This window comes from Oncorhynchus kisutch, linkage group LG3 (genome assembly GCF_002021735.2).
Source record: "Oncorhynchus kisutch isolate 150728-3 linkage group LG3, Okis_V2, whole genome shotgun sequence".
Classification (NCBI taxonomy): Eukaryota; Metazoa; Chordata; class Actinopteri; order Salmoniformes; family Salmonidae; genus Oncorhynchus; species Oncorhynchus kisutch.
Genome location: NC_034176.2, coordinates 23,816,560 through 23,841,627, shown reverse-complemented (window position 1 = coordinate 23,841,627; position 25,068 = coordinate 23,816,560). Strand labels below are relative to the sequence as shown.

The 25,068-nt window shown below is 43.0% G+C and overlaps 1 protein-coding gene and 1 long non-coding RNA gene across 3 annotated transcripts in view; both read right to left on the bottom strand.

Moving 5' to 3' along the window:
• Positions 1–847: 847 nt before the first annotated feature.
• Positions 848–1,516, bottom strand: LOC116369299 (uncharacterized). The gene is made up of 2 exons (XR_004208620.1): positions 1,196–1,516; positions 848–1,104 (listed from the first exon to the last, which is right to left on the bottom strand). It is a non-coding gene; the product is annotated as an uncharacterized LOC116369299 (long non-coding RNA).
• A 903-nt stretch (positions 1,517–2,419) lies between these two features.
• LOC109878611 (E3 ubiquitin-protein ligase RNF34) overlaps positions 2,420–25,068 on the bottom strand; it is a 28,526-nt gene continuing 5,877 nt past the window's right edge. Inside the window, exons 2-8 of one of the 2 annotated variants that reach the window (XM_020470832.2) lie at positions 24,353–24,571; positions 19,060–19,449; positions 15,795–15,857; positions 12,936–13,137; positions 12,759–12,788; positions 12,423–12,485; positions 2,420–2,821 (exon numbers count right to left, since the gene is read on the bottom strand). In XM_020470832.2, the coding sequence (XP_020326421.1) occupies positions 2,634–2,821; positions 12,423–12,485; positions 12,759–12,788; positions 12,936–13,137; positions 15,795–15,857; positions 19,060–19,449; positions 24,353–24,571 (1,155 nt within the window). In that variant the 3' untranslated portion in view covers positions 2,420–2,633. The remainder of the gene's footprint in view (positions 2,822–12,422; positions 12,486–12,758; positions 12,789–12,935; positions 13,138–15,794; positions 15,858–19,059; positions 19,450–24,352; positions 24,572–25,068) is intronic. The other variant, XM_020470836.2, reaches the window with a different exon arrangement.

The following is a 25,068-nucleotide window of genomic DNA, read 5'->3' as shown; positions in this document are numbered from 1 at the left end:
AGTGAGTTGGGTGCGCAATTATGGAGGTACTTTCCCGAAACGGATGACACAAACAACTGGATTCGTTTTCCGTGTCATGCCCTGCCTCCAGTCCACTTACCGATATCTGAACAAGAGAGCCTCATCGAAATTGCAACAAGTGGTTCTGTGAAAATGTAATTTAATCAGAAGCCACTGGCAGATTTCTGGATTGGGCTGCACTCAGAGTATCCTGCCTTTGCAAATCACACTGTTAAGACACTGATGCCCTTTGCAACCACGTACCTATGTGAGAGTGGATTCTCGGACCTCACTAGCATGACAACGAAATACAGGCAGACTTTGTGGAAAAAGACACTCTCTCCAATACAGCCCAGAGTTATGTGCATCCTTTCAAGCACACCTTTCTCATTAACCTGTGGTGAGTTATTCACAATTGTTGATGAACAAATAAGGTTTTATATGTAAGATGGCTAAGTAAAGAGAAACATTTATTATATTTTGTACCCTGGTCCTATAAGAGCTCTTTGTCACAACCAGGCTAGGGGGAAGTGACAAACTCACACTCATTCTTATGTTTAATAAATGTATCTTATAGTGTGTGCGTGTGGCAGGCTTACAATGATGGCAAAAACAACATTTGAGATTGTGCTGACCCTGGTGCTAGGGGTCAGAGTACCACAGCTGGAGGTTGAATGTTTGAAGGGGTACAGGACTATAACATGTTTGGGAACCACTGCCCTACAGGATTGCTTTAATTTTCCCAATGCATTTCCCCATTAATCTAATTATGTTCATTACATTTTTCGAAGGGGTGCCAAGAACAAGTGATCTGCGCATCACAGCATACTAGACAAGTAAACAGTAATGTATTTTAATAAAAATATTTAATTACCAAAATAAAAAGATCAACATTCCCAAAGACCAGACCTTACACACTGTTTAGCATACCCTTCCAAAGTGAAGTACAACCTGCTCAGCTACTCTAGGTGCTTGCATGTGACATTTTCTGAAATAGCAGCAATGTTGACTTTGTATGATACAGTGCTTAGTATTTTAAAAGGGTAGAAAACAAACAGATCGGTATGCAAATAACATCTCTAACCCTATGTAAGAAATGGCACCCTATTCCCTGGCCTATATAGTGCACTACTTTTGACCAAAGCCCCATAGGTTCTGCACTTGATAAGGAATAGGGTGCCATTTCAGACGCAACTGTGCATGTCTTTATACTCTGCTTCTCATTTGGGAACACAGCTCAAGCAAACCAATGCAGTAACAACACATTTCAATCCACCTGACAGTGAAACAACTCTTTAATTATAAACTTGCCTAATCTGAGGGCCATCTTAAATAATTCAATATTACACGTTCAAATCAAATGGAAAAAAATATAGATATGAACATCTCATAGTGATATGAAACATATGCAAATGTGCAGCAAGTCACCTCTCTCTCACTTGCACTCTGTTTGGACACACCTACTCATTCAAGGGTTTCTTTATTTTTTACTATGTTCTACATTGTAGAATAAGTGAAGACATCAAAACTATGAAATAACACATATAGTGTAGTAACAAAGAAAAGTGTTAAATCAAAATATATTTGAGATTCTTCAAAGCAGCCAACCTTTGCACACTCTTGGTATGTGTTATTTCATAGTTTTGATGTCTTCATTATTATTCTACAATGTAGAAAATAGTAAAAAAAGGTTCCAAGAGTGTGCAAGGCAAAGGGTGGCTACTTTGAAGAATATCACATATAAAATATATTGATTGAACATTTTTGTTGTTGTTACATGATTCCATGTGTTATTTCATAGTGTTGATGTCTTCCCTATTATTCTACAATGGTACTAATATATATATATATATATATATATATATATAGACACACTTTATATTCCAGTGTCAGTTAAGTTGTAGCTCTCTTTGATTAGTTAGTTCTGTGTTAACTACAATCATTTATCAATTAAAAACAAACTATTCCTTCCACTTTCAAAAGAAAATGGAAAATATTAATGAAAGAAAATACACCATTTTTAAGTTGGAAAAACATTTGAATGTATTTAGCACCTGTTTTTCTTTTCCATCTTAACACTCAGTGCTAAGACATGACAAAAGAGCAAATTACATTGGATATTGCTGTTTTGAATCCAAATAGACCTCTAATTTGCTCATCCCCCATCCTGTTGCACAGTACAGTATTTTCTTCAGAATTACTAAGATATGCAGTTATTTGCAGCAAATGCTACAGTTCATAGCAGGCAGATTCAAAAGTGATACGTCATGTTAGACAACAATGCACATGTGATTGAATAGCTCACATTCTTGATAGGAACAAGTCAAGGATGTGTTTAGTAATGGAATAATACGAGGGTAGACTGCTGCCCTTTTTTCCTTCAAATACTGATTAGTCAGACTAAATAATACAAGGTAAAAAGAGAACACTGCATTTTTAATAGTCACGTTTAAGTGTGCAAATAATGTAAGCGTTTGAAAACATGAAAACATGAACACCCACAACAAGAAGTACTGGTGGTGAGAGCATGGAGGCAGTCTCCCAGTATGGACTGTGACGGAACAGATTTCCGTTTCTCTGGAGATGAATGTTTTGTTGAAGATGTTCTGAGACGGTGGTGATGGGTTCAGACATTAGGACTTGAAGACGTGCACAGCTCTCACAACGTACTGCCTGCAGATGGGACACTCGCTCATCCGCTTACCACACTTGGTGCAGGTGACCATGTGACCACACTCCAGAAGGACGCAGTCAATCGCAGCATCCATGCAGATCCTACACAGGCTGTTATCCAGGTTGGTCAGCTGGGCCTTCTCCCGATCTGGAGGAAGACAGAGGGGAGGAATCAGAAAAAAGTAAAAGAACAACATGACATACAGATGAGAGTAGAGGAGAGCAATGATGATGTCATGCCCCGAAGAGGTAGAAGAGAGTGACACTGCCTTGAAGAGAGATCCCAATATCTCCTCTCTCTCTCTTATCTAGGGTGCCTTATCATAGGAAGGTCATGGCTGGTACAAAGCAGAGGGCAAGCTCCATACAGGCTCCTGGAAATAGCAGGGCTGGATAAAAAGGCTTCCATACGAGGAGTTTCCATGACAACGAGACCTCTTCCTCATCCTGACGGTGTATCAGTGGATGTTTGAATTCAGACATCATGCAGCCGGACATATTTAGCTTTATAGAAATACAGTGCCTTCAGAAAGTAAATTGAGACTTTGTGTCAATGCCCCATAATGTCAAAGCGGAATGTTAATAGATTTTTTTTATTTTTTATTAAAAATGAAAAGCTGAAATGCCTTCAGTCAGTAAGTATTCAACCCCTTTGTTGTGGAGAGCCTAAATAAGTTAAGGAATAAAGCATTTCCTAAGTCACATAAATTGTGCTGATTCACTGTGGGCAATAAGTGTTATAACATGATTTTTTAAATGACTACCTCATCTCTGTACCCCACACACATATAATTATCTGTAAGGTCCCTCAGTCGAGCAGTGAATTTCAAACAAAGATTCAACCGCAAAGACCAGGGAGGTTTTCCAAAGCCTCACAAAGAAGGGCACCTATTGGTAGATGGGTAAAAAAAAAAGAAGCAGACATTGAATGTCCCTTTGAGCATGGTGAAGTTATTAATTACACTTTGGATGGTGTATCAATACACCCAGTAACTACAAAGATACAGGCGTCCTTCCTAACTCAGTTACCACAGAGGAAGAATACCGCTCAGAGATTTCACCATGAGGCCAATGGTGACTTTAAAACAGTTACAGAGTTTGTAACGGCTGTGATAGGAGAAAACTCAAGATGTATCAACATTGTAGTTACTCCACAATACTAACCTAAATGATAGAGTGAAAAGAACAAAATACAAATATAACAAAACATGCATCCTGTTTGCAATAAGGCACTAAAGTAAAACTGCCAAAAATGTGGCAAAGAAATAAACTTCATGTCCTGAATACAAAGAATTATGTTTGGGGCAAATCCAACACATCACTGAGTACCACTTTTCATATTTTCAAGCATGGTGGTGACTGAATCATGTTATGGGTATGCTTATCATCGGCAAGGACTAAGGAGTTATTTTTATTAGGATAAACAGAAACAGAATAGAGCTAAGCACAGGCAAAATCCTAAAGGAAAACCTGGTTCAGTCTGCTTCCTAGCAGACACGGAGACAAATACACCTTTCAGCAGGTCAATACCCTAAAACACAAGGCCAAATATACACTGGAGTTGCTTACCAAGACGACATTAAATGTTCCTGAGTGAACTAGTTACACTTTTGAATCTGCTCCAAAATACACTGAGCAAAAATGTAAACGCAACATGTTAAGTGTTTGTCCCATGTTCCATTATCTATTTTTTTTTAATTATTTTTTTAAAATAAATCTCTGTACAGATGAACATTCTCTGCATGGTACTTCACTGCCTCAAACCAGCTGGAGCTCAGTGCTTCAGGAGGAGCCTTGTCCTGCACAAACTACTTCATAATGAGGAAGCTCACCCATCTTCTCTTTCTGGCAGACTTCTCGAAGAAGACAGATCTCATCCATGTCACAAGTGATGCAACTTCAGAGAAGTATTTGTTGTGCTGTCAGGTCTCACCCACCAGATTGATGACATGGCAGAGACAGGTTACATGGACACTGTTGGGTGTAACTCATTTCAGAACCTCCTTGTATGTCTTCAGTCAGTAGGAGGCATTATCTGTGACCAACGCCCAGGCATCATTCAGGTTCAGATGGTTGCTGTGGAGGGAGGCTAGTAATGATTGGGAAAACGTTGAGTAGTTGCATTTGTCCATGAAAATGACATCCATCAGAAAGTACTGGTTTTCAACACCTGTAATTAAAGATAAGGAAAAACTTTGATTTAACCTAAAATAATATTGTGACAAAATAAAGGTCTTATTGAAATTCCAAGTGTAAACACAATATAGATACAGCGATAGTTAGCTAGATGGAGAGGCAGACAGCTGCTGACATTATGCATCACTATATTTCAACACGATAGCTCGTCGTTTGGAATATCACAATTTGCATGCGGACAATTCACATTGCAGAATGTAAATGTAGGCTATTACAATGGTATATTAATAGGCTGGTAAGTTAACTCACCAATGACGATGTTTAGAACGCTGTAATCCCTTGCATCTGTTGTCTCGTCAACAACAACCACCGCAAACTTCATGCCACGGATCTTCTGTAGAACCGCAGTCATATGTTGGTCGAACACACAGGCAGGTGAGTTTGACAGGGGCTGCTCTCATTTTCGGGCAACGCTCCTCCCTGTTTGCAATGCTTCACTAGAAAGGGCTGTAGCTTTCTTAGCTTTTCTAACATGCTGACCACACAGCTCGCGTAGGAAAATACATTTACACAAACTTAGCAAAGAAAGAAAAGTCCGCTTTTCAGGACACTGTCTTTCAAAGATAATTCGTAAAAATCCAAATAACTTCACAGATCTTCATTGTAAAGCGTTTAAACACTGTTTCCCATGCATGTTCAATGAACCATAAACAATTAATGAACATGCACCTGTGAAATGGTCGTTAAGACAGCTTACAGACAGTAGGCAATTAAGGTCACAGTTATGAAAACTTAGGACACTAAAGAGGCCTTTCTACTGACTCTGAAAAACACCAAAAGAAAGATGCCCAGGGTCCCTGCTCATCTGTGTGAACCTGCCTTAGGCATGCTGCAAGGAGGCATGAGGACTGCAGATGTGGCTAGGGCAATAAATTGCAATGTCAGTAATGTGAGACGCCAAAGACAGAGCTACAGGGAGACAGGACGGAGAGCTGATCGTCCTCGCAGTGGCAGACCATGTGTAACAACACCTGCACAGGATCGGTACATCCAAACATCAAACCTGCAGGACATACAGTGGCGAGAACCTACCAACCAGTAAGAATTCCTGCTCTCACAGACCTGTTAGTTTTTCTTTAAGAAGCCCTCCTGTTCTCCACTCATTACCTGTATTATCTGGACCTGTTTGAACTCGTTACCTGTATAAAATACACCTGTCCACACACTCAATCAAACAGACTCCAACCTCTCCACAATGGCCAAGACCAGAGAGCTGTTGCCAGAATTATTAGAAAATGGAAGAAGTTCAAGATGACGGTCAATCACCCTCAGTCTGAGGCTCCATGCAAGATCTCACCTCGTGGGGCATCAATGATCATGAGGAAGGTGAGGGATCAGCCCAGAACTACACGGCAGGACCTGGTCAATGACCTGAAGAGAGCTGGGACCACAGTCTCAAAGAAAACCATTAGTAACACACTACGCCGTCATGGATTAAAATCCTGCAGCGCACGCAAGGTCCCCCTGCTCAAGCCAGCGCATGTCCAGGCCTGTCTGAAGTTTGCCAATGACCACCTGGATGACCCAGAGAAGGAATGGGAGAAGGTCATGTGGTCTGATGAGACAAAAATAGAGCTTTTTGGTCTAAACTCCACTCGACGTGTTTGGAGGAAGAAGGATGAGTACAACCCCAAGAACACCATCCCAACCGTGAAGCATGGAGGTGGAAACATCATTCTTTGGGGATGCTTTTCTGCAAAGGGGACAGGACGACTGCACCGTATTGAGGGGAGGATGGACGGGGCCATGTATCGCTAGATCTTGGCCAACAACCTCCTTCCCTCAGTAAGAGCATTGAAGATGGGTCGTGGCTGGATCTTCCAGCATGACAACGACCTGAAACACACAGGCAACTAAGGAGTGGCTCCGTAAGAAGCATCTCAGGGTCCTGGAGTGGCCTAGCCAGTCTCCAGACCTGAACCCAATAGAAAATCTTTGGAGGGAGCTGAAAGTCCGTATTGCCCAGCGACCGTTCCGAAACCCGAAGGATCTGGAGAAGGTCTGTATGGAGGAGTGGGCCAAAATCCCTGCTGCAGTGTGTGCAAACCTGGTCAAGAACTACAGGAAACGTATGATCTCTGTAATTGCAAACAAAGGTTTCTGTACCAAATATTAAGTTCTGCTTTTCTGATGTATCAAATACTTATGTCATGCAATAAAATGCAAATGAATTACTTAAAAATCATACAATGTGATTTTCTGGATTTTTGTTTTAGATTCTGTCTCTCACAGTTGAAGTGTACTTAAGATAAAAATTACAGACCTCTACATGCTTTGTAAGTAGGAAAACCTGCAAAATCGGCAGTGTATCAAATACTTGTTCTCCCCACTGTATATGAATTGATTGCCCCCTATCCATCTTCAGAGTTCGTTCTGTTAGGTGACCTAAACTGGGATATGCTTAACACCCCGGCCGTCCTACAATCTAAGCTAGATGCCCTCAATCTCAAACAAATCATCAAGGAACCCACCAGGAACAACCCTAAATCCGTAAACATGGGCACCCTCATAGATATTATCCTGACCAACTTGCTCTCTAAATACACCTCTGTTTTCAACCAGGATCTCAGCAATCACTGCCTCATTGCCTGCATCCGTTATGGGTCCGCGGTCAAACGACCACCCCTCATCACTGTCAAATGCTCCCTAAAACACTTCTGCGAGCAGGCCTTTCTAATCAACCTGGCCTGGGTATCCTGGAAGGATATTGACCTCATCCCGTAAGTAGAGGATGCCTGGTTGTTCTTGACAGGTAATTTCCTCACCATCTTAAATAAGCATGACCCTTTCATAAAATGTAGAACTAAGAACAGATATAGCCCTTGGTTCACTCCAGACCCGACTGCCCTCGACCAGCACAAAAAAATCCGGTGGCGTACTGCACTAGGATCAAATAGTACCCGCGAAATGAAACTTTTCAGGGAAGTCAGGAACCAATACACACAGTCAGTTAGGAAAGCTAAGGCTAGCTTTTTCAAACAGAAATTTGCATCCTGTAGCTCTAACTCCAAAAAGTACTGGGACACTAAAGTCCATGGAGAATAAGAGCACCTCCTCCCAGCTGCCCACTGCACTAAGGCTAGGAAACACTGTCACCCCAGATAAATCCATGATAATCGAGAATTTCAAGAAGCATTTCTCTACCACGGCCAACAGCTCTGCACCCCCCGCAGCTACTTGCCCAAACCTCCCCAGCTTCTCCTTCCCAAATCCAGATAGCAGATGTTCTGAAAGAGCTGCAAAACATGGACCTGTACAAATCAGCTGGGCTAGACAATCTGGACCCTCTCTCTCTAACATTATCCGCAGCCATTGTTGCAACTTCTATTACCAGTCTGTTCAACCTCTCTTTCGTATCGTCCGAGATCCCTAAAGATTGGAAAGCTGCCGTGGTCATCCCCCTCTTCAAAGGGGGTGACACTCTAGACCCAAACTGTTATAGACCTATATCCATCCTGCCCTGCCTTTCTAAAGTATTTGAAAGCCAAGTTAACAAACAGATCACCTACCATTTCGAATCCCACCGCACCTTCTCCACTGTGCAATCCGGTTTCCGAACTGGTCACCAGTGCACTTCAGCCACGCTCAAGGTACTAAACCGCCATCATAACCGCCATTGATAAAAGACAGTACTGTGCAGCCGTCTTCATCGACCTGGCCAAGGCTTTCGACTCTGTCAATCACCGTATTCTTATCGGCAGACTCAACAGCCTTGGTTTCTCTAATGACTGCCTCGCCTGATTCACCAACTACTTCTCAGAGAGTTCAGTGTGTCAAATCAGAGAGCCTGTTGTCCGGACCTATGGCAGTCTCTATGAGGGTACAACAGGGTTCAATTCTCGGGCCGACTCTCTTCTCTGTATATATCAATGATGTCGCTCTTGCTGCGGGTGATTCCTTGATCCACCTCTACGCACCTCTTCTGTATACATCTGGCCCTTCTTTGGACACTGTGTTAACAAACCTCCAAATGAGCTTCAATGCCATACAACACTCCTTCTGTGGCCTCCATCTGCTCTTAAACGCTAGTAAAACTAAATGCATGCTCTTCAACGGATCGCTGCCCATGCCTGCCCGACTAGCATCACTACTCTGGACGGTTCTGACTTAGAATATATAAATACCTAGGTGTCTGGCTAGACTGTAAACTCTCCTTCCAGACTCATATTAAGAATCTCCAATCCAAAATTAAATCTATAATTGGCTTCCTATTTCGCAACAAAGCCTCCTTCACTCACGCTGCCAAAAATACCATCGTAACACTGACTATCCTACCGATGCTTGACTTTGGCAATGGCATTTACAAATTAGCCTCCAACACTCTACTCAGCCAACTGGATGCAGTCCATCACAGTGCTATCCGTTTTGTCACCAAAGCCCCATATACTACCCACCACTGCGACCTGTATGCTCTCGTCGGCTGGCCCTTGTTACATATTCGTCGCCAGACCCACTGGTTCCAGGTCATCTATAAGTCTTTGCTAGGTAAAACTCCTCCTTATCTCAGCTCACTGGTCACCATAACAACACCCACCCATAGCACGCGCTCCAGCAGGTATATCTCACTGGTCATCCCCAAAGCCAACACCTCTTTGGCCGCCTTTCCTTCAAGTTCTCTGCTGCCAATGACTGGAACGAATTGCACAAATCACTGAAGTTGGAGACTTCAATCTCCCTCACTAACTTTAACCAACAGTTATCTGAGCAGCTTACCGATCACTGCAGCTGTACATTGCCCATCCGGAAATAGCCCATCCAACTACCTACCTACCTCATCGCCATATTGTTTTTATTTACTTTTTTGCTCTTTTGCACACCAGTATTTCTACTTGCACATCAATCACTCCCAGTGTTAATTAGCTTATTTGTAATTACTTCGCCACTATGGCCTATTTTTTACCTTACCTCCTTACTCCATTTGCACACACTGTATATACATTTTTCTATTGTGTCATTGACTGTACTTTTGTTTATCCCATGTGTAACTCTGTGTTGTTGTTTTTTGTCGCACTGCTTTGCTTTATCTTGGCCAGGTCGCCAATGAGAACTTGTTCTCAACTGGCCTACCTGGTTAAATAAAGGTGAAATAAAAAATGTAAAGAAAAAGGTACAGGATGGCAACAACTGCCCGAGTTACACCAGGAACGCACAATCCCTCCATCAGTGCTCAGACTGTCCGCAATAGGCTGAGAGAGGATGGACTGAGGGCTTGTAGGCCTGTTATAAGGCAAGTCCTCACGAGACATCACCAGCAACAACGTCGCCTATGGGCACAAATCCACCGTCACAGGACCAGACAGGACTGGCAAAAAGTGCTCTTCTCTGACGAGTCGCGGTTTTGTCTCACCAAGGGGTGATGGTCGGATTTGCGTTTATCATCGAAGGAATGAGCGTTACACCAAGGCCTGTACTCTGGAGCGGGATCGGAGGTGGAGGGTTTGGAGGTGGAGGGTCCATCATGGTCTGGGGCGGTGTGTCACAGCATCATCGGACTGAGATTGTTGTCATTGCAGGGAATCTCAATGCTGTGCGTTACAGGGAAGACATCCTTCTCTCTCATGTGGTACCCTTCCTGCAGGCTCATCTTGACATGACCCTCCAGCATGACAATGCTACCAGCTATATTGCTCGTTCTGTGCGTGATTTCCTGCAAGACAGGAATGCCAGTGTTCTGCCATGGCCAGCAAAGAGCCTGGATCTCAATCCCATTGAGCACGCCTGGGACCTGTTGGATCGGAGGGTGAGGGCTAGGGCCATTCCCCCCAGAAATGTTCTTGAATTTGCAGGTGCCTTGGTGGAAGAGTGGGGTAGCATCTCACAGCAAGAACTGGCAAATCTGGTACAGTCCATGAGGAGATGCACTGCAGTACTTAATGCACCTGGTGGCCACACCAGATATTAACTGTTACTTTTGATTTTGACCCCCCTTTGTTCAGGGACACATCATTCCATTTCTGTTAGTCACATATCTATGGAACTTGTTCAGTTTATGTATCAGTTGATGAATCTTGTTATGTTCATACAAATATTTACACATGTTATGTTTGCGGAAAATAAACGCTGTTGACAGTGAGAGGACGTTTATTTTTTTGCTGAGTTTACATGTTATGCAATCATTGCACCCACACTGGTCGCGCAAGCCAACGAGCATCTGGGTTGCCAAGCGCTAAAATAGAAGTCAGTTCTATTTGTGACGCTGAACACGGTGCAAGTCCTGCCTCTCACATCTCCTCGTTGGTTTATAGAAGCAGATCCCCATGTGCCATCTCCTCATTGGTTATACCCAAGTGAGTGATTAAAAGATGAACTGAGGTCGGTTGGTCGTGGTAATACTAGGAGATTAGATGCCAATCGCCATATAAAGTCCAAAGAAGAAAAAGCCTGGAAGGAGAGATGACTAGAAACGATTCGGTTGACCGTTTTATGTGTAGATTAACTGTCGGAGTAGAGGACCTTGTGCATTTCAGATAAAATATTTGCGCACGATGGCACGCGTGCGTCCAGTTTGGGTACGGTGTAAGGGGATGTCAGATTCAGCGCACACAGCCACAAAGTCCTGAATAAATTCTCATCTTGAATCTGCTGATGCGCATAATAGGTCGTTTGAAGAGGCATGCTCAGAGGCATGCTCTGGCTAACACGGTGCTTTTTCTTGTTCACATGAGCTTTACACTAAGTGGTCATCACACATATTTTTACAGGTCCAATCAATACTATGTTGACAGAATTTGCAAAACAGCTTATCACCTGACTCATAATAGTCCTTTGAGCATAGCTCTGCTCTGAATTTAGGGGTTAGGGTCAAATCATTCCATTTTTTTTGACGACTTGGACGTCTTATACGACCTCTTCGAAATGTTTCTCAAAATGACAGCCAAGTTGTGAGGTGACGTAAGGGTCTCACGCACGACCGACCACCCTCTCAAAACACCCCAATCGAAAATGGAATTATTTGTCTAGGCCTACTCACCTGTAATTTTACAATTATTAAATAATTTAGGTCACTACAATAATTAGGCCTACTTTATTTTATTTTTTAAATACATTTCAGGCAAATTATGGACAATTCTGCAATATTTCACATTTTACAGTTGATTCCATTTTTAATACCAAATTCAGTAATTCCATGCGTCTTTTCCACATTGTGGAAATCATAGGGCCCTAATACTTTCTGAAGGCACTGTATGTGTGTGAAGTTATTAAATACTATCTTGGGCTTTCCAAGAAGTAATACACTTAAGGATTGCACTTGGGTGACCGGTTCTTATACACCAATGGAAAGGGGCAAAGATGGCGTCCAAATAGCTAAACATGCTCAAAATGCATGGAGGTACCCTTGGTATGGATGAGATACAAAAACACCATGATTGATGTGCAGCAGGAGTAGTAGTGGTGGTGGTGGCAGATGCAGTAAGTAAGGTGAAACTCCTGCATGCATCACTAAGGGCTGTATATGAGGATGGATGCCTGTGTTACGTGCATGCGGAGGGGCCGGGCCATGAGATGGTAAGAGTGACCAGGTCAACAGTTGGAGTGACCAGGGGAACACTTGCCTTTTTCAGATACCTTACCTCCAATCCCTTCAATGCAGATGGGAGGAAGGGGCAAGGCCACCACTTGAAAGGAAGGAGTAAAGCAACTGTCAATAAATACTGATTCAGATTTTTTTTTTAAAAACACTACAGAAATCAACTCTGAAGGAACTCTGAAGGTACAATATTAAAGGCAGCTACAGTAATGAACATACTGTACGTCAGGAGCTAGAATATCACTGACGAGACAGAGACTGAAGGGTTACATGTTAAGTAGCTGTACTTTCCATTCCTGTTCCAAACTTTACATATCATCATGTACCATCACAAAAGACAGACAGAGCAGTGATTTCTTACCTGAAGTTACAGCTGTGTTCACGTTTTCCACTAGAGGAAAGTAAGAAAAAACATTTAGGTACTCAAGCTAATAAAACTATCGTACACCATTTTAATTGGCAAACATGGCGTGGTAATGACCATAGGAGTTGATGGGACAGCTCAAACAGATCTGGGACCAGGCTCACTGCTACTCACATGACTTCCTGTTCTCCTCTGTCTCTCTGTACAAGTGGCTGACGCGCTCTACCAGCTCCCACTTCTCGCAGCAGCCTGAATAGTTGACAAAATTCCTGGCCAGGATCTCCTTTAGTTGTCTGACGGACAGACCCTCGATGTCCCTCAGGCAAGAGATGTCTGAGAGAGAGGCCCGTGCTCGCTGCCCCGTCTGAGGGATCACCTACAGGATGAGAGAGGGGAGCCATTAGCCATTACATACAGTTGAAGTCGGAAGTTTACATACACCTTAGCCAAATACATTTAAACTCGTTTTTTTCACAATTCCTGACATTTAATCCAAGTAAAAATTCCCTGTTTTAGGTCAGTTAGGATCACCACTTTATTTTAAGAATGTAAAATGTCAGAATAATAGCAGAGAGAATGATTTATTTCAGCTTTTATTTATTTCATCACATTCCCCAGTGGGTCAGAAGTTTACATACACTCAATTAGTATTTGGTAGCATTGCCTTTAAATTTTTTAACTTGGGTCAAACTTTTCGGGTAGCCTTCCACAAGCTTCCCACAATAAGTTTGGTGAATATTGGCCGATTCCTCTTGACAGAACTGGTGTAACTGAGTCAGGTTTGTAGTTCTACACATTTTCTATGGGATTGAGGTCAGGGCTTTGTGATGGCCACTCCAATATCTTGACTTTGTTGTCCTTAAGCCATTTTGCCACAACTTTGAAAGTATGCTTGGGGTCACTGTCCATTTGGAAGACACATTTGCGACCAAGCTTTAACTTCCTGACTGATGTCTTGAGTTGTTGCTTCAAAATATCCACATAATATTCCTTCCTCATGTAGCCATCTATTTTGTGAAGTGCACCAGTCCCTCCTGCAGCAAAGCACCCAAACAACATGATGCCGCCAACCCTGTGCTTCATGGGTTGGGATGGTGTTCTTCAGCTTGCAAGCCTCCCCCTTTTTCCTCCTAACATAACGATGGTCATTATGGCCAAACAGTTCTATTTTTGTTTCTTTAGAACCGAGGACATTTCTCCAAAAAGTATGATCTTTTTCCCCATGTGCAGTTGCAAACCGTAGTCTGGCTTTTCTATGGCGGTTTTGAAGCAGTGGCTTCTTCCTTGCTAAGTGGCCTTTCAGGTTATGTCGCTTTAGGACTCGTTTTAGTGTGGATATAGATACTTTTGTACCCATTTCCTCCAGCATCTTCACAAGGTCCGTTGCTGTTGTTCTGGGATTGATTTGCACTTTTCGCACCAAAGTACTGTAACGACCCTGGATTTATAAGCGCGGATATCGACTCTGCCGCTCGAGCATGCCTTTGGGGCACAGTCGATAGCGCGCTGGACTTCAGGCTAGAAGGTCGAGGGTTCGAGACCTGCTCCCTGCCTGTTTCACTACATTGGTGTCAGAAGTGGGATCGGACCTTGCATCCACGACAGTGAGTGTGCATGGCCTGTGAGCGTGTTCCTGTAAGACGTAGAGTCGCAAGCTAGCGCGAGGACGCGCTCTTTGAAAGGAGGGAGTAGTGTAACGACCCTGGGTTTGAAAGCGCGGATATCGACTCTGCCGCTCGAGCATGCTTTTGCATGCTTTTGGGGCACAGTCGATAGTGCTCGGGGCTAGAAGGTCGAGGGTACGAGACCTGCTCCCTGCCTGTTTCATTACAGTACACTCATCTCTAGGAGACAGAACGTGTCTCCTTCCTGAGCGGTATGACGGCTACGTGGTCCCATGGTGTTTATACTTGCGTACTATTGTTTATACAAATGAACTTGGTAACGTTTGTCACGTCCTGACCTTAGTTCCTTTTTTATGTCTCTATTTTAGTTTGGTCAGGGCGTGAGTTGAGGTGGGCATTCTATGTTTTTGTTCTATGTTTTGTATTTCTGGTTTTGGCCTGGTATGATTCCCAATCAGAGGCAGCTGTCAATTGTTGTCTCTGATTGAGAACCATACTTAGGCAGCCTGTTTTCCCACTATGGGTTGTGGGTAGTTATTTTCTGTTTAGTGTGTTTTGCACCTGACCGAGCTGTTTCGGTTGTTTCTTGTTGTATTTAGTGTTCAGTTCATTAAAATAATGATGAACACTTACCAAGCTGCATCTTGGTCCTCACCTTCTTCCATCAACGGTCGTTACAACTTTAGGCATTGGGAAATTAATCCCAAGGATTAACTATACTTATGGAGTTCTACAATTTTTGGCTGATTTATTTGGCTGATTTATTTGGATTTTGGATTTTTCCTATTTGGATTTTTCCTATTTGGATTTTTCCTATTTGGATTTTTCCTATTTGGATTTTTCCTATTTGGATTTTTCCTATTTGGATTTTTCCTATTTGGATTTTTCCTATTTGGATTTTTCCTATTTGGATTTTTCCTATTTGGCTGATTTATTTGGCTGATTTATTTGGATTTTCCCATGATGTCAAGCAAAGAGGCACTGAGTTTGAAGGTAGGCAGGTACACCTCCAATTGACTTAAATTGTCAATTAGCCTATCAGAAACTTCTAAAGCCATGACATCATTTTCTGGAATTTTCCAAGCTGTTTAAAGGCACAGTCAACTTAGTGTATGTAAACTTCTGAGCCACTGGAATTGTGATACAAATGAATTATAAGTGAAATAATCTGTCTGTAAACAATTGTTGGAAAAATTACTTCCTAACCAACTTTCCAAAACTATAGTTTGTGAACAAACAATGTGTGGAGTGGTTGAAAAACGAGTTTTAATGACACCAACCTAAGTGTGTAAACTTCCGACTTCAACTGTACATGACACATACTGCATTGTAGAGAAAGTTGCACCCCTCTGAATAAGCTCCAGATGCTGTAAGAGGTAGAGCCTACTGGGTGATGTTAATTATTTACCTCTGGTGTGTGTTCACTGGGTTCCAGGTTCAGGGTGGAGAGAGATGTAGCGTCTCCTATATCCTATACAGCCAAAACAAACACAAAAACACATGACTCAGACGGAAACCTCCACAGAGAACTATAAATACTTACTGTACAGTCCAGGCAGGGATTAGGATTAGTCACCTGCTGCTTAGTCCATAGATACCTCGGGGACTACTATGTTTACCTTCCATTCATAGTAAAGCTTCTACTGCTGTCTGCACCAGCTGAGCTTTTTGTTTACAGGAATAGAAAAACAGGACAGGGCTACTTCCTACAACTTTGAGAGAGGAGGCTAGGGGAGAGTCCAAGAGGAGGCCTCATCTCTCTATGGGGGGGGGGGGGGGGGGGGGTCCAACAAGATGCCTCATCTCTTCAAAGGGGGAGACACTCTAGGCCCAAACTGTTACAGACCTATATTCATCCTGCCCTGCCTTTCTAAAGTCTTTGAAAGCCAAGTGAACAAACAGATCACCAACCATTTCGAATCCCACCATACCTTCTCCGCTATGCAATCTGGATTCCAAGTTCCTAAACGATATCATAACCGCCATCGAAAAAAGACCGTACTGTGCAGCCGTCTTCATCGACCTGGCCAAGGCTTTCGACTCTGTCAATCACCATATTCTTATCTGCAGACTCAACAGCCTTGGTTTCTCTAATGACTGCCTCGCCTGGTTCACTAACTACTTCTCAGATAGAGTCCAAACCCCTGGCCATCTCTATGAGGGTGCCATAGTGTTCAATTCTCAGGCCGACTCTCTTCTCTGTATATATCAATGATGTCGCTCTTGCTGCGGGTTATTCTTTGATCCACCGCTACGCAGACGACACCATTCTGTATACTTCTGGCCCTTCTTTGGACACTGTGTTAACAAACCTCCAAACAAGCTTCAATGCCATACATCACTGGTTCCGTGGCCTCCAACTGGTCTTAAATGCTAGTAAAACTAAATGCACACTCTTCAACCGATCGCTACTCGCCCGCCCGTCCAGCATCACTACTCTGGACGGTTCTGACTTATGTGGACAACTATAAATACCAAGGTGTCTGGCCAGACTGTGAACTCTCCTTCCAGACTTATATTAAGAATCTCCAATCCAAAATGAGTATCTAGAATTGGCTTCCTATTTCGCAACAAAGCCTCCTTCACTCACGCTGCCAAAAATACCATCGTAACACGGACTATCCTACCGATCCTTGACTTTGGCGACGTCATTTACAAAATAGCCTCCAACACTCTACTCAGCAAACTGGATGCAGCCTATCACAGTGCCATCCGTTTTGTCACCAAAGCCCCATATACTACCCACCACTGCGACCAGTATGCTCTTGTTCGCTGGTCCTCGCTACATATTCGTCGCCAAACCCACTGGCTCCAGGTCATCTATAAGTCTTTGCTAGGTAAAGCCCCGCCTTATCTCAGCTCACTGGTCTCCATAGCAACCCCCACGCGTAGCAGGCGCTCCAGCAGGTATATTTCACTGGTCATCCCCAAAGCCAACATCACTTTGGCCTCCTTTCCTTCCAGTTGTCTGCTGCCAATGACTGGAAAGAATTGCAAAAATCACTGAAGTTGGATACTTTTATCTCCCTCACTAACTTTAAGCGTCAGCTGTCAGAGCAGCTTACCGATCGCTGCAGCTGTACATAGCCCATCTGTAAATAGCCCATCCAACCAACTACCTACCTCATCCCCATATTTGTTTTTCTGCTCTTTTGCACGCCAGTACTTCTACTTGCACATCCTCATCTGCACATCTATCCATCCAGTGGTCATTTCTAAATTGTAATGACTTCACCACTATGGCCTATTTATTGCCTTACCTCCTTACTTCATTTGCACACACTGTATACAGATTTTTCTATTGTGCTATTGACTTTACGTTTGTTTATGTGTAACTCTGTTGTTTATTTTTTGTCACACAGCTTTGCTTTATCTTGGCCAGGTCGCAGTTGTAAATGAGAACTTGTTCTCAATTGGCCTACCTGGTTTAAAAAAATAAATAATAATAAAATCACTCTATTGGGGGCGGGGGGAATCCAACAGAAGGCCTCATCTCTCTATGGAGGGGAAGAGTCCAACAGGAGGCCTCATCTCTCTATGGAGGGGAAGAGTCCAACAGGAGGCCTCATCTCTCTATGGAGGGGAAGAGTCCAACAGGAGGCCTCATCTCTCTATGGAGGGGAAGAGTCCAACAGGAGGCCTCATCTCTCTATGGAGGGGAAGAGTCCAACAGGAGGCCTCATCTCTCTATGGAGGGGAAGAGTCCAACAGGAGGCCTCATCTCTCTATGGAGGGGAAGAGTCCAACAGGAGGCCTCATCTCTCTATGAAGGGGAAGAGTCCAACAGGAGGCCTCGTCTCTCTATGGAGGGGAAGAGTCCAACAGGAGGCATCATCTCGCTATGGAGGGGAAGAGTCCAACAGGAGGCCTCATCTCTCTATGGAGGGGAAGAGTCCAACAGGAGGCCTCATCTTTCTAAGAGTCCAACAAGACGATGGGTCTATTAAATCAACAGAATTGACCAAATCACTCCCATCAATTTTAGTCACCAGGGGTTGACAGTCTGATAAGGACAAGCAAAATAAATGCTTTCTAAAGCTGACATAAGTAGAAACGAACTGTGAAGCTCCATATTTCAGACGTCTTGAATGTACTTTCACACACAGAACATCCACAGTCAGTGTTCACCTGCTCTTTGCTAGTCTGAGTACCAGACATTCCGGATTAATCCATAAGAATCACAACCCTGAAATGTATACCTCAGTCAGAGTTTGAGAAGTCAATGAGAAAAGTGAAAAGATCTTCCTTAGTTGTTAATTTTCTTGAAATCTAAAGACACAATTCAATTCGAGCCAATTTCTTAAGTAGTTTTACATGTTATTACTCAAACCTCTTGAACGTGTCAAACTGACCCGTTCTCATTTTTGTAAAAAAAAAAAACTATATATTGAAGGAATGCCTTTGATTTGAAGGCCTACACATGCGTAGTTCGGTGTGAGACGACCGTTAGACCCGATGTACGTGTTTCTGTACATAAGCTTTGAAAGCGGACGTCGCCAAGACATCGCCTACAAGTGTGATCAGGATTTCTATTGGAGAAGCAGTTTCTGCCTATCTTCATACTGTACTGTCTTTGCCTCAGTCACTTCCAGAGCAGACCTAATACTTTTACACATTATCTGCATGACGTACCTGGTTGGTAGTTGGGGAGGGTGTAGAAGAAGTATGTGTACCTGGTTGGTAGACCCTGAGCTGTCGCTCCTGCTGAGCGCTTCCCCCTGAGAGGCAGAGAGAGTAGACAGCTCGGAGGCGGAGCGTGTGGTGGAAGGGGGCGGGGTGTAGAGGGAGCGGGAGGTGAAGCTAGCCATGTCGGGGTCCCCCTCCCTTTCGGTCCCCTGGTGACACAGCACCAGTTCCACCAGATCCTCCTTCTCCCTGCATGTGTCTGTGGGGACGTTGCGTAGCAGCAGGTACTGCCGCAGGTCTCTGACCCTCAGCCGCATCAGCTGTGGTCTCTGGAAGGCTGTCCCCTTCAGCAGGTGACATGTGGCACATATACGCAAGTTCTCCTGAAGCATGGAGCACAGCGTGCAGAAGCTCTTCTTACAGTCGCAGCAGATATACTGGGGGAGAGAGTGATAGAGAGCGTGTAGGCATTAACCAAGTAGAAGATACAGGAGAAGTGACATTGACAGTAATGTAGGCTCCAGGGCACACTGTGCCTTAATAGGATCTGCAAAGCCTGCCCAATATTCAGCATTTAGAATGTATCTCCATTAAAACAATAGTGCGGAAGGAAGATTCAAAATGATTAAATCTCAGATAAGAAATCACCTCCCTCATCTGGCTCTATATACAGTACCTTGAACAGTCGTTTGTTCTTAACAAAGCTACACTCATGTTTAATATTCAATAGAACCTTCACCGGCTGTAGTGGACAGATGAGAGGAATGTGGGGTATTGGAGCTCAAACAAGGCATGAGGAAGCAGAATATCAATGTCTTGATACTGTTACTGTATTTTTCAATCTTGTGCATCTGTTCCACTCCCTCTCTAGACAGTCGGACAGGAGGCAGGCAGTTAATTTATTTCATGTCACAAACATCAAACAGTAATAACATGCAAGCCTCGGGATTAGACGCTGTATTGGCATGGTGACTCAGGGCATCAGAGGGACCAAACCAGACAAGTAATGGAATTCAACCCTGCAATATGGAGAGGATCTCTCCCTCTGTCATAACAACAGAACAATTCCTCCCCCCCCCCTCCCAAATCACAGACAGGTGTGTCTCACCAGTGGGAGGGGACCCCCACACATTTTATTACATTCTGGCTAGAAATTTGATGAGGCATGATCTCACACTCATTACCTGCCAATTCTTACTTTTTAATTTTCGACGATGTCAGTTACAAAATAGCCTCTAATACCCTACTCAATAAATTGGATTCAGTCTATCACAGTGCCATCCGTTTTGTCACCAAAGCCCTATATACTACCCACCACTGCGACCTGTACGCTCTCGTTGGCTGGCCCTCGCTTCATACTCGTCTCCAAACCCACTGGCTCCAGGTCATCTACAAGACCCTGCTAGGTAAAGTCCCCCCTTATCTCAGCTTGCTGGTCACCATAGCAGCACCCACCTGTAGCATGTGCTCCAGCAGGTATATCTCTCTGGTCACCCCCAAAACCAATTCTTCATTTGGCCACCTCTCCTTCCAGTTCTCGGCTGCCAATGACTGGAACTAACTACAAAAATCTCTGAAACTGGAAACACTTATCTCCCTCACTAGCTTTAAGCACCAGCTGTCAGAGCAGCTCACAGATTACTGCACCTGTACATAGCCCATCTATAATTTAGCCAAACAACTACCTCTTTCTCTACTGTATTTATTTTGCTTCTTTGCACCCCATTATTTCTATCTCTACTTTGCACATTCTTCCACTGCAAATCAAACATTCCAGTGTTTTACTTGCTATATTGTATTTACTTCACCACCATGGCCTTTTTTGCCTTTACCTCCCTTATCTCACCTCACTTGCTCACATTGTATATAAACTTATTTTTCTACTGTATTATTGACTGTGTTTTGTTTTACTCCATGTGTAACTCTGTGTTGTTGTATGTGTCAAACGGCTTTGCTTTATCTTGGCCAGGTCGCAATTGTAAATGAGAACTTGTTCTCAACTTGCCTACCTGGTTAAATAAAGGTTAAATAAATCAAGTGTATTCGAAAAGTATTCAGACCCATTGACTTTATCCAAAAATTTTTACTTTACGGTCCAATTCTAAAATGGATTTAAATATTTTTTTCCCTCATTGTAAGAATATTTCCAAGATAAATACAGGTCAATAGAGTACTAAAGGTCAAGAGGAATAAAAGTAAATAGAGTACTAACGATCCATGGAAATAGTTTTTTTTTTCCGTAATAGGGGATTAATGATTAATGGGTCAGAGACATGGGAGGAATTTCAGTCTGGGACTCATAGCTACATGGCAAGTTCTCATTGGTCCAAATTGTTTATACATTGAACCTGAAATAGGATACTTGGCCCAGTTTTATTGCAAGGAATTCTTACTGGTCAACCACAGGCTAGGGCTGGGTTATAAAACTACATCCTGTCCCTTTGTTCTGAGGAGAGAATCACAGGACAGAATCACAGTTCAAGTATTGTGGAGAGGGGTGTGAGGAAGGCAGGCGGGGCAGTTACTACAATGGACAATGTGATAATGACAGGCACGTTAGATTTGAGAAAAGCAGACGTTCACTTTATGAGTGACACAATGCTTAACTATTGCATACTACTCTCTAATGCAGTAGGGGAAGCAGACAGACAAGTAAAATAGGCGTGGGGAATAACTCCCGAGGGGGGACATGACATAGTGCCAGGACAGTGGGTGATGGTAAAAAAATATGTTAGACATTCTAGCCAAAATGGGAAGGTCCTTATCAAATTTTGCTCATAACGAGGTCAGCAGTAAAAGTCCAGGGAACATCGCGATGGATACATCATTACAAGGTTGTCCATTTTGATGACACGCGGGATTGATTAGCAACCAGGGGTGAATCTCGGTTGAAGAAGCATAGTAAGATGATCAGAACCTGATAATCTTCTATGTTGTACACAGCAATCGTCATATTATGGATATCTAGGTGAAACGTCCAACTTTTTCCTGTAAATTGGGACATATTTAGTTAGGGAAATCTGTGAAATATCTATTTCTCTTGAAACCAGGACATGTTAGTTATTTTCACTTTTTTGTTTCCTTCTTTACAGGTTATAAGAATATATTGCCTGAAGCTGCAGTAATATCCCTTGACCCAAGGACTGTACCTGAAACGACACAAGATCACCAGTGAAGTGTTCATTAGAGAAGTCCTTATCAACCAGCGGAATGGAAGAATAATTCCTCACTACTGGCAGACTGTCAGAACATAATCTCTAATAGTTCTCCATTTGGGACTGATACCAGTGTGGAAGACCTGGTCACTTTTAAATGACTTGGTGAATGATTACCTTGTCTACAAGAAAATAATATTAAATCGTCCTATTGGGAATCATTTTTTGTGTGAGTTTCCTCCTAATACAGGATGTGGTAGGAATCGTAAGGGACATCATCATTACACCTGTTTAATACTTATTTTATATAACTTTGTTTGAAATCAATTTCTTATTGTAAAAAGTCAAATAAGTAAAATATGCCCTTTGTGTTTTATAGAAATGCAATGTGTTTAATGTAAATGATTTTATGTTTAATACTAATGTTTTTTTTTAATTCATGTTTTCTAAAAATACATTTTAAGTATATATATTTTTTAAATGGTCTAGCGGGGAGTGTAAGAAGATTTCCAAGTTCTCATTGGTCCAAATTGTTGATACATTGAACCTGAAATAGGATACTTGGCCCAGTTTTAATGCAAGGAATTCTAATTGGTCAGCCACAAGCTAGCGCTGGGTTATAAAATTACATCCTGTCCCTTTGTTCTGAAGAGAGAATCACAGGAGAAAATCACTGAGGACAGGGGAGAAAGAACATCTACCTCCCCGCATGATTTGTCCTATTTGAATAAACCTATTTTCCTCCCCCGATTTGGGTTGGGGTCTGTGTTATTGAAGAGTAACATCAACTGCTAACATCATCAATCTACACACAACACCCCATGATGACAAAGCAAAAACAGGTTTTTAAACATTTTTGCAAATGTATTAAAAATAAATTACAGCCGCGAGTCTTCTTGGGTATGACGCTACAAGCTTGGCACACCTGTACTTAGGTGTGCCAAGTACAGGTGTACTTTTCTCCATTCATCTTTCCCTCGATCCTGACTAGTCTCCCATTCCCTGAAAAACATCCCCACAGCATGATGCTGCCACCACCATGCTTCACCATAGGGATTGTGTAAGGTTTCTTCAAGAAGTGACACATGGCATTTAGCCCAAAGAGTTCAATCTTGGTTTCATCAGTCTTTAGGTGCCTTTTGGCAAACTTCAAGCGGGCTGTCATGTGCCTTTTACTGAGGAGTGGCATCCGTCTGGCCACTCTACCATAAAGGCCTGATTGGTGGAGTGCTGCAGAGATGGTTGTCCTTCTGGAAGGTTCTCCCATCTCCAGAAAGGAACTCTGGAGCTCTGTCAGAGTGACCATAGGGTTCTTGGTCACCTCCCGGTGGCCAGCTCTAGGAAGAATCTTGGTGGTTCCAAATTTCTTCCATTTAAGAATGATAGAGGCCACTGTGTTCTTGGGGACCTTCAATACTGAAGAAATGTTTTGGTACCCTTCCCCAGATCTGTGCAAAAAATAAAAATGTAACGTTTTTTGCTTTGTCATTATGGGGTAGTGTGTGTAGAATGATGAGGGGGAAACAAACAATTTAATCAATTTTAGAATAAGGCTGTAATGTAACAAAATGTGGAAAAAGTCAAGGGGTCTGAATACTTTCCGAATGCACTGTAAATCTACACTAAATACATAGCCTAAGTCATTGTCTATTTTTATCCCACTTAATTAAAACATGTGGTTTTCACAAAATACCTATGGTGGTGGAGTGTAGCAATTACAACTGATGTGCCCCAGGCCTGTAGTAAGTGCAGTCTCATGACGTAATTGGCTGCTTTTGGCGTCTCTTATCTTGGCTCTCTGCAAGGACAGTTAATGTATTAGGACGTAACTAATCAATACTGGCCCTCACTTTACAACATGTCCTGTAGTAGAGTGTGTCTGTTTGAGGATGAGTGGCAAAATAAACATGATGGCTACTCAAAAGCCTACTCAAATAAAATCTCAAATAATATTGGTGTATTGAATGGAATAGTCTCTCAGTCCATACCAATTCATAAATTATTCCTTGGATCAAAAACCCTATCAGGTTCCTTCTTGATCACCCCAAGCCTATCAAACAACCCCTAACCATCACCCCAAAGCCCATCAAACAACCCCTAACCATCTGGGACTGGCCTACAATCATATAGGACATTCACAGTCAGTCTACTAGCTACCCCAATAGTCCCCAAACCAAACACCTACCTTCCTCCTGAAGACCGAGAATGCCTGGCCACAGGCCTTACATACAAGGCTGGGGCTCCCTGAGGTTGTGGGCGGGTATGTGGAGTATCCTGCGCTGGGGGCAAACCGGAAGGGTCCAGCACTGGCTCCGAACCCGGGCTGCTGGCCTCTCACTGCCCCTGTGCCCATGACTTCATTCAGCAGACCACAGCATGAAGCCCACATGGACGAGGCCCCTGCCTGGAGAACACAAAACACAGACAGCAGTTTTCAGACTGCAGAGCTCCACAGATGTGTGAAGGGGTCTCCCCTTCCTCTCCTTTAGCTGAGACCTATCTGTGCAACACCACACAGCCTATAGTCATTTTCACAGTGATACCTACAAACGGATTGGCTAGGTTCTGCAATGTATTGCAACGGTTACTGCAAGTCTGATAACATTTCCTAAAAATAGAGTGGTCATGGAAACACAGACTATTATACTATTATGCAGCCACATGAGAAACATCACGTTGTTATGGCTGAGGAAATTAAAAGCATAAGTTGAGAATGGCACAACAGAATAGACATGCCCAGGGATCGCATGCAGACCAGCCCTAATAGACCTACATCTAGCACATCCTATCATTCTTTCCCTAAATTGGATACTTTGTCTGCAGGGGAAAATTTGTGAGAAAGCAAAGGCATGTAGTGGAGAAATGATTAATGTATCAGATAAACTAACCTCGATGAGTGGC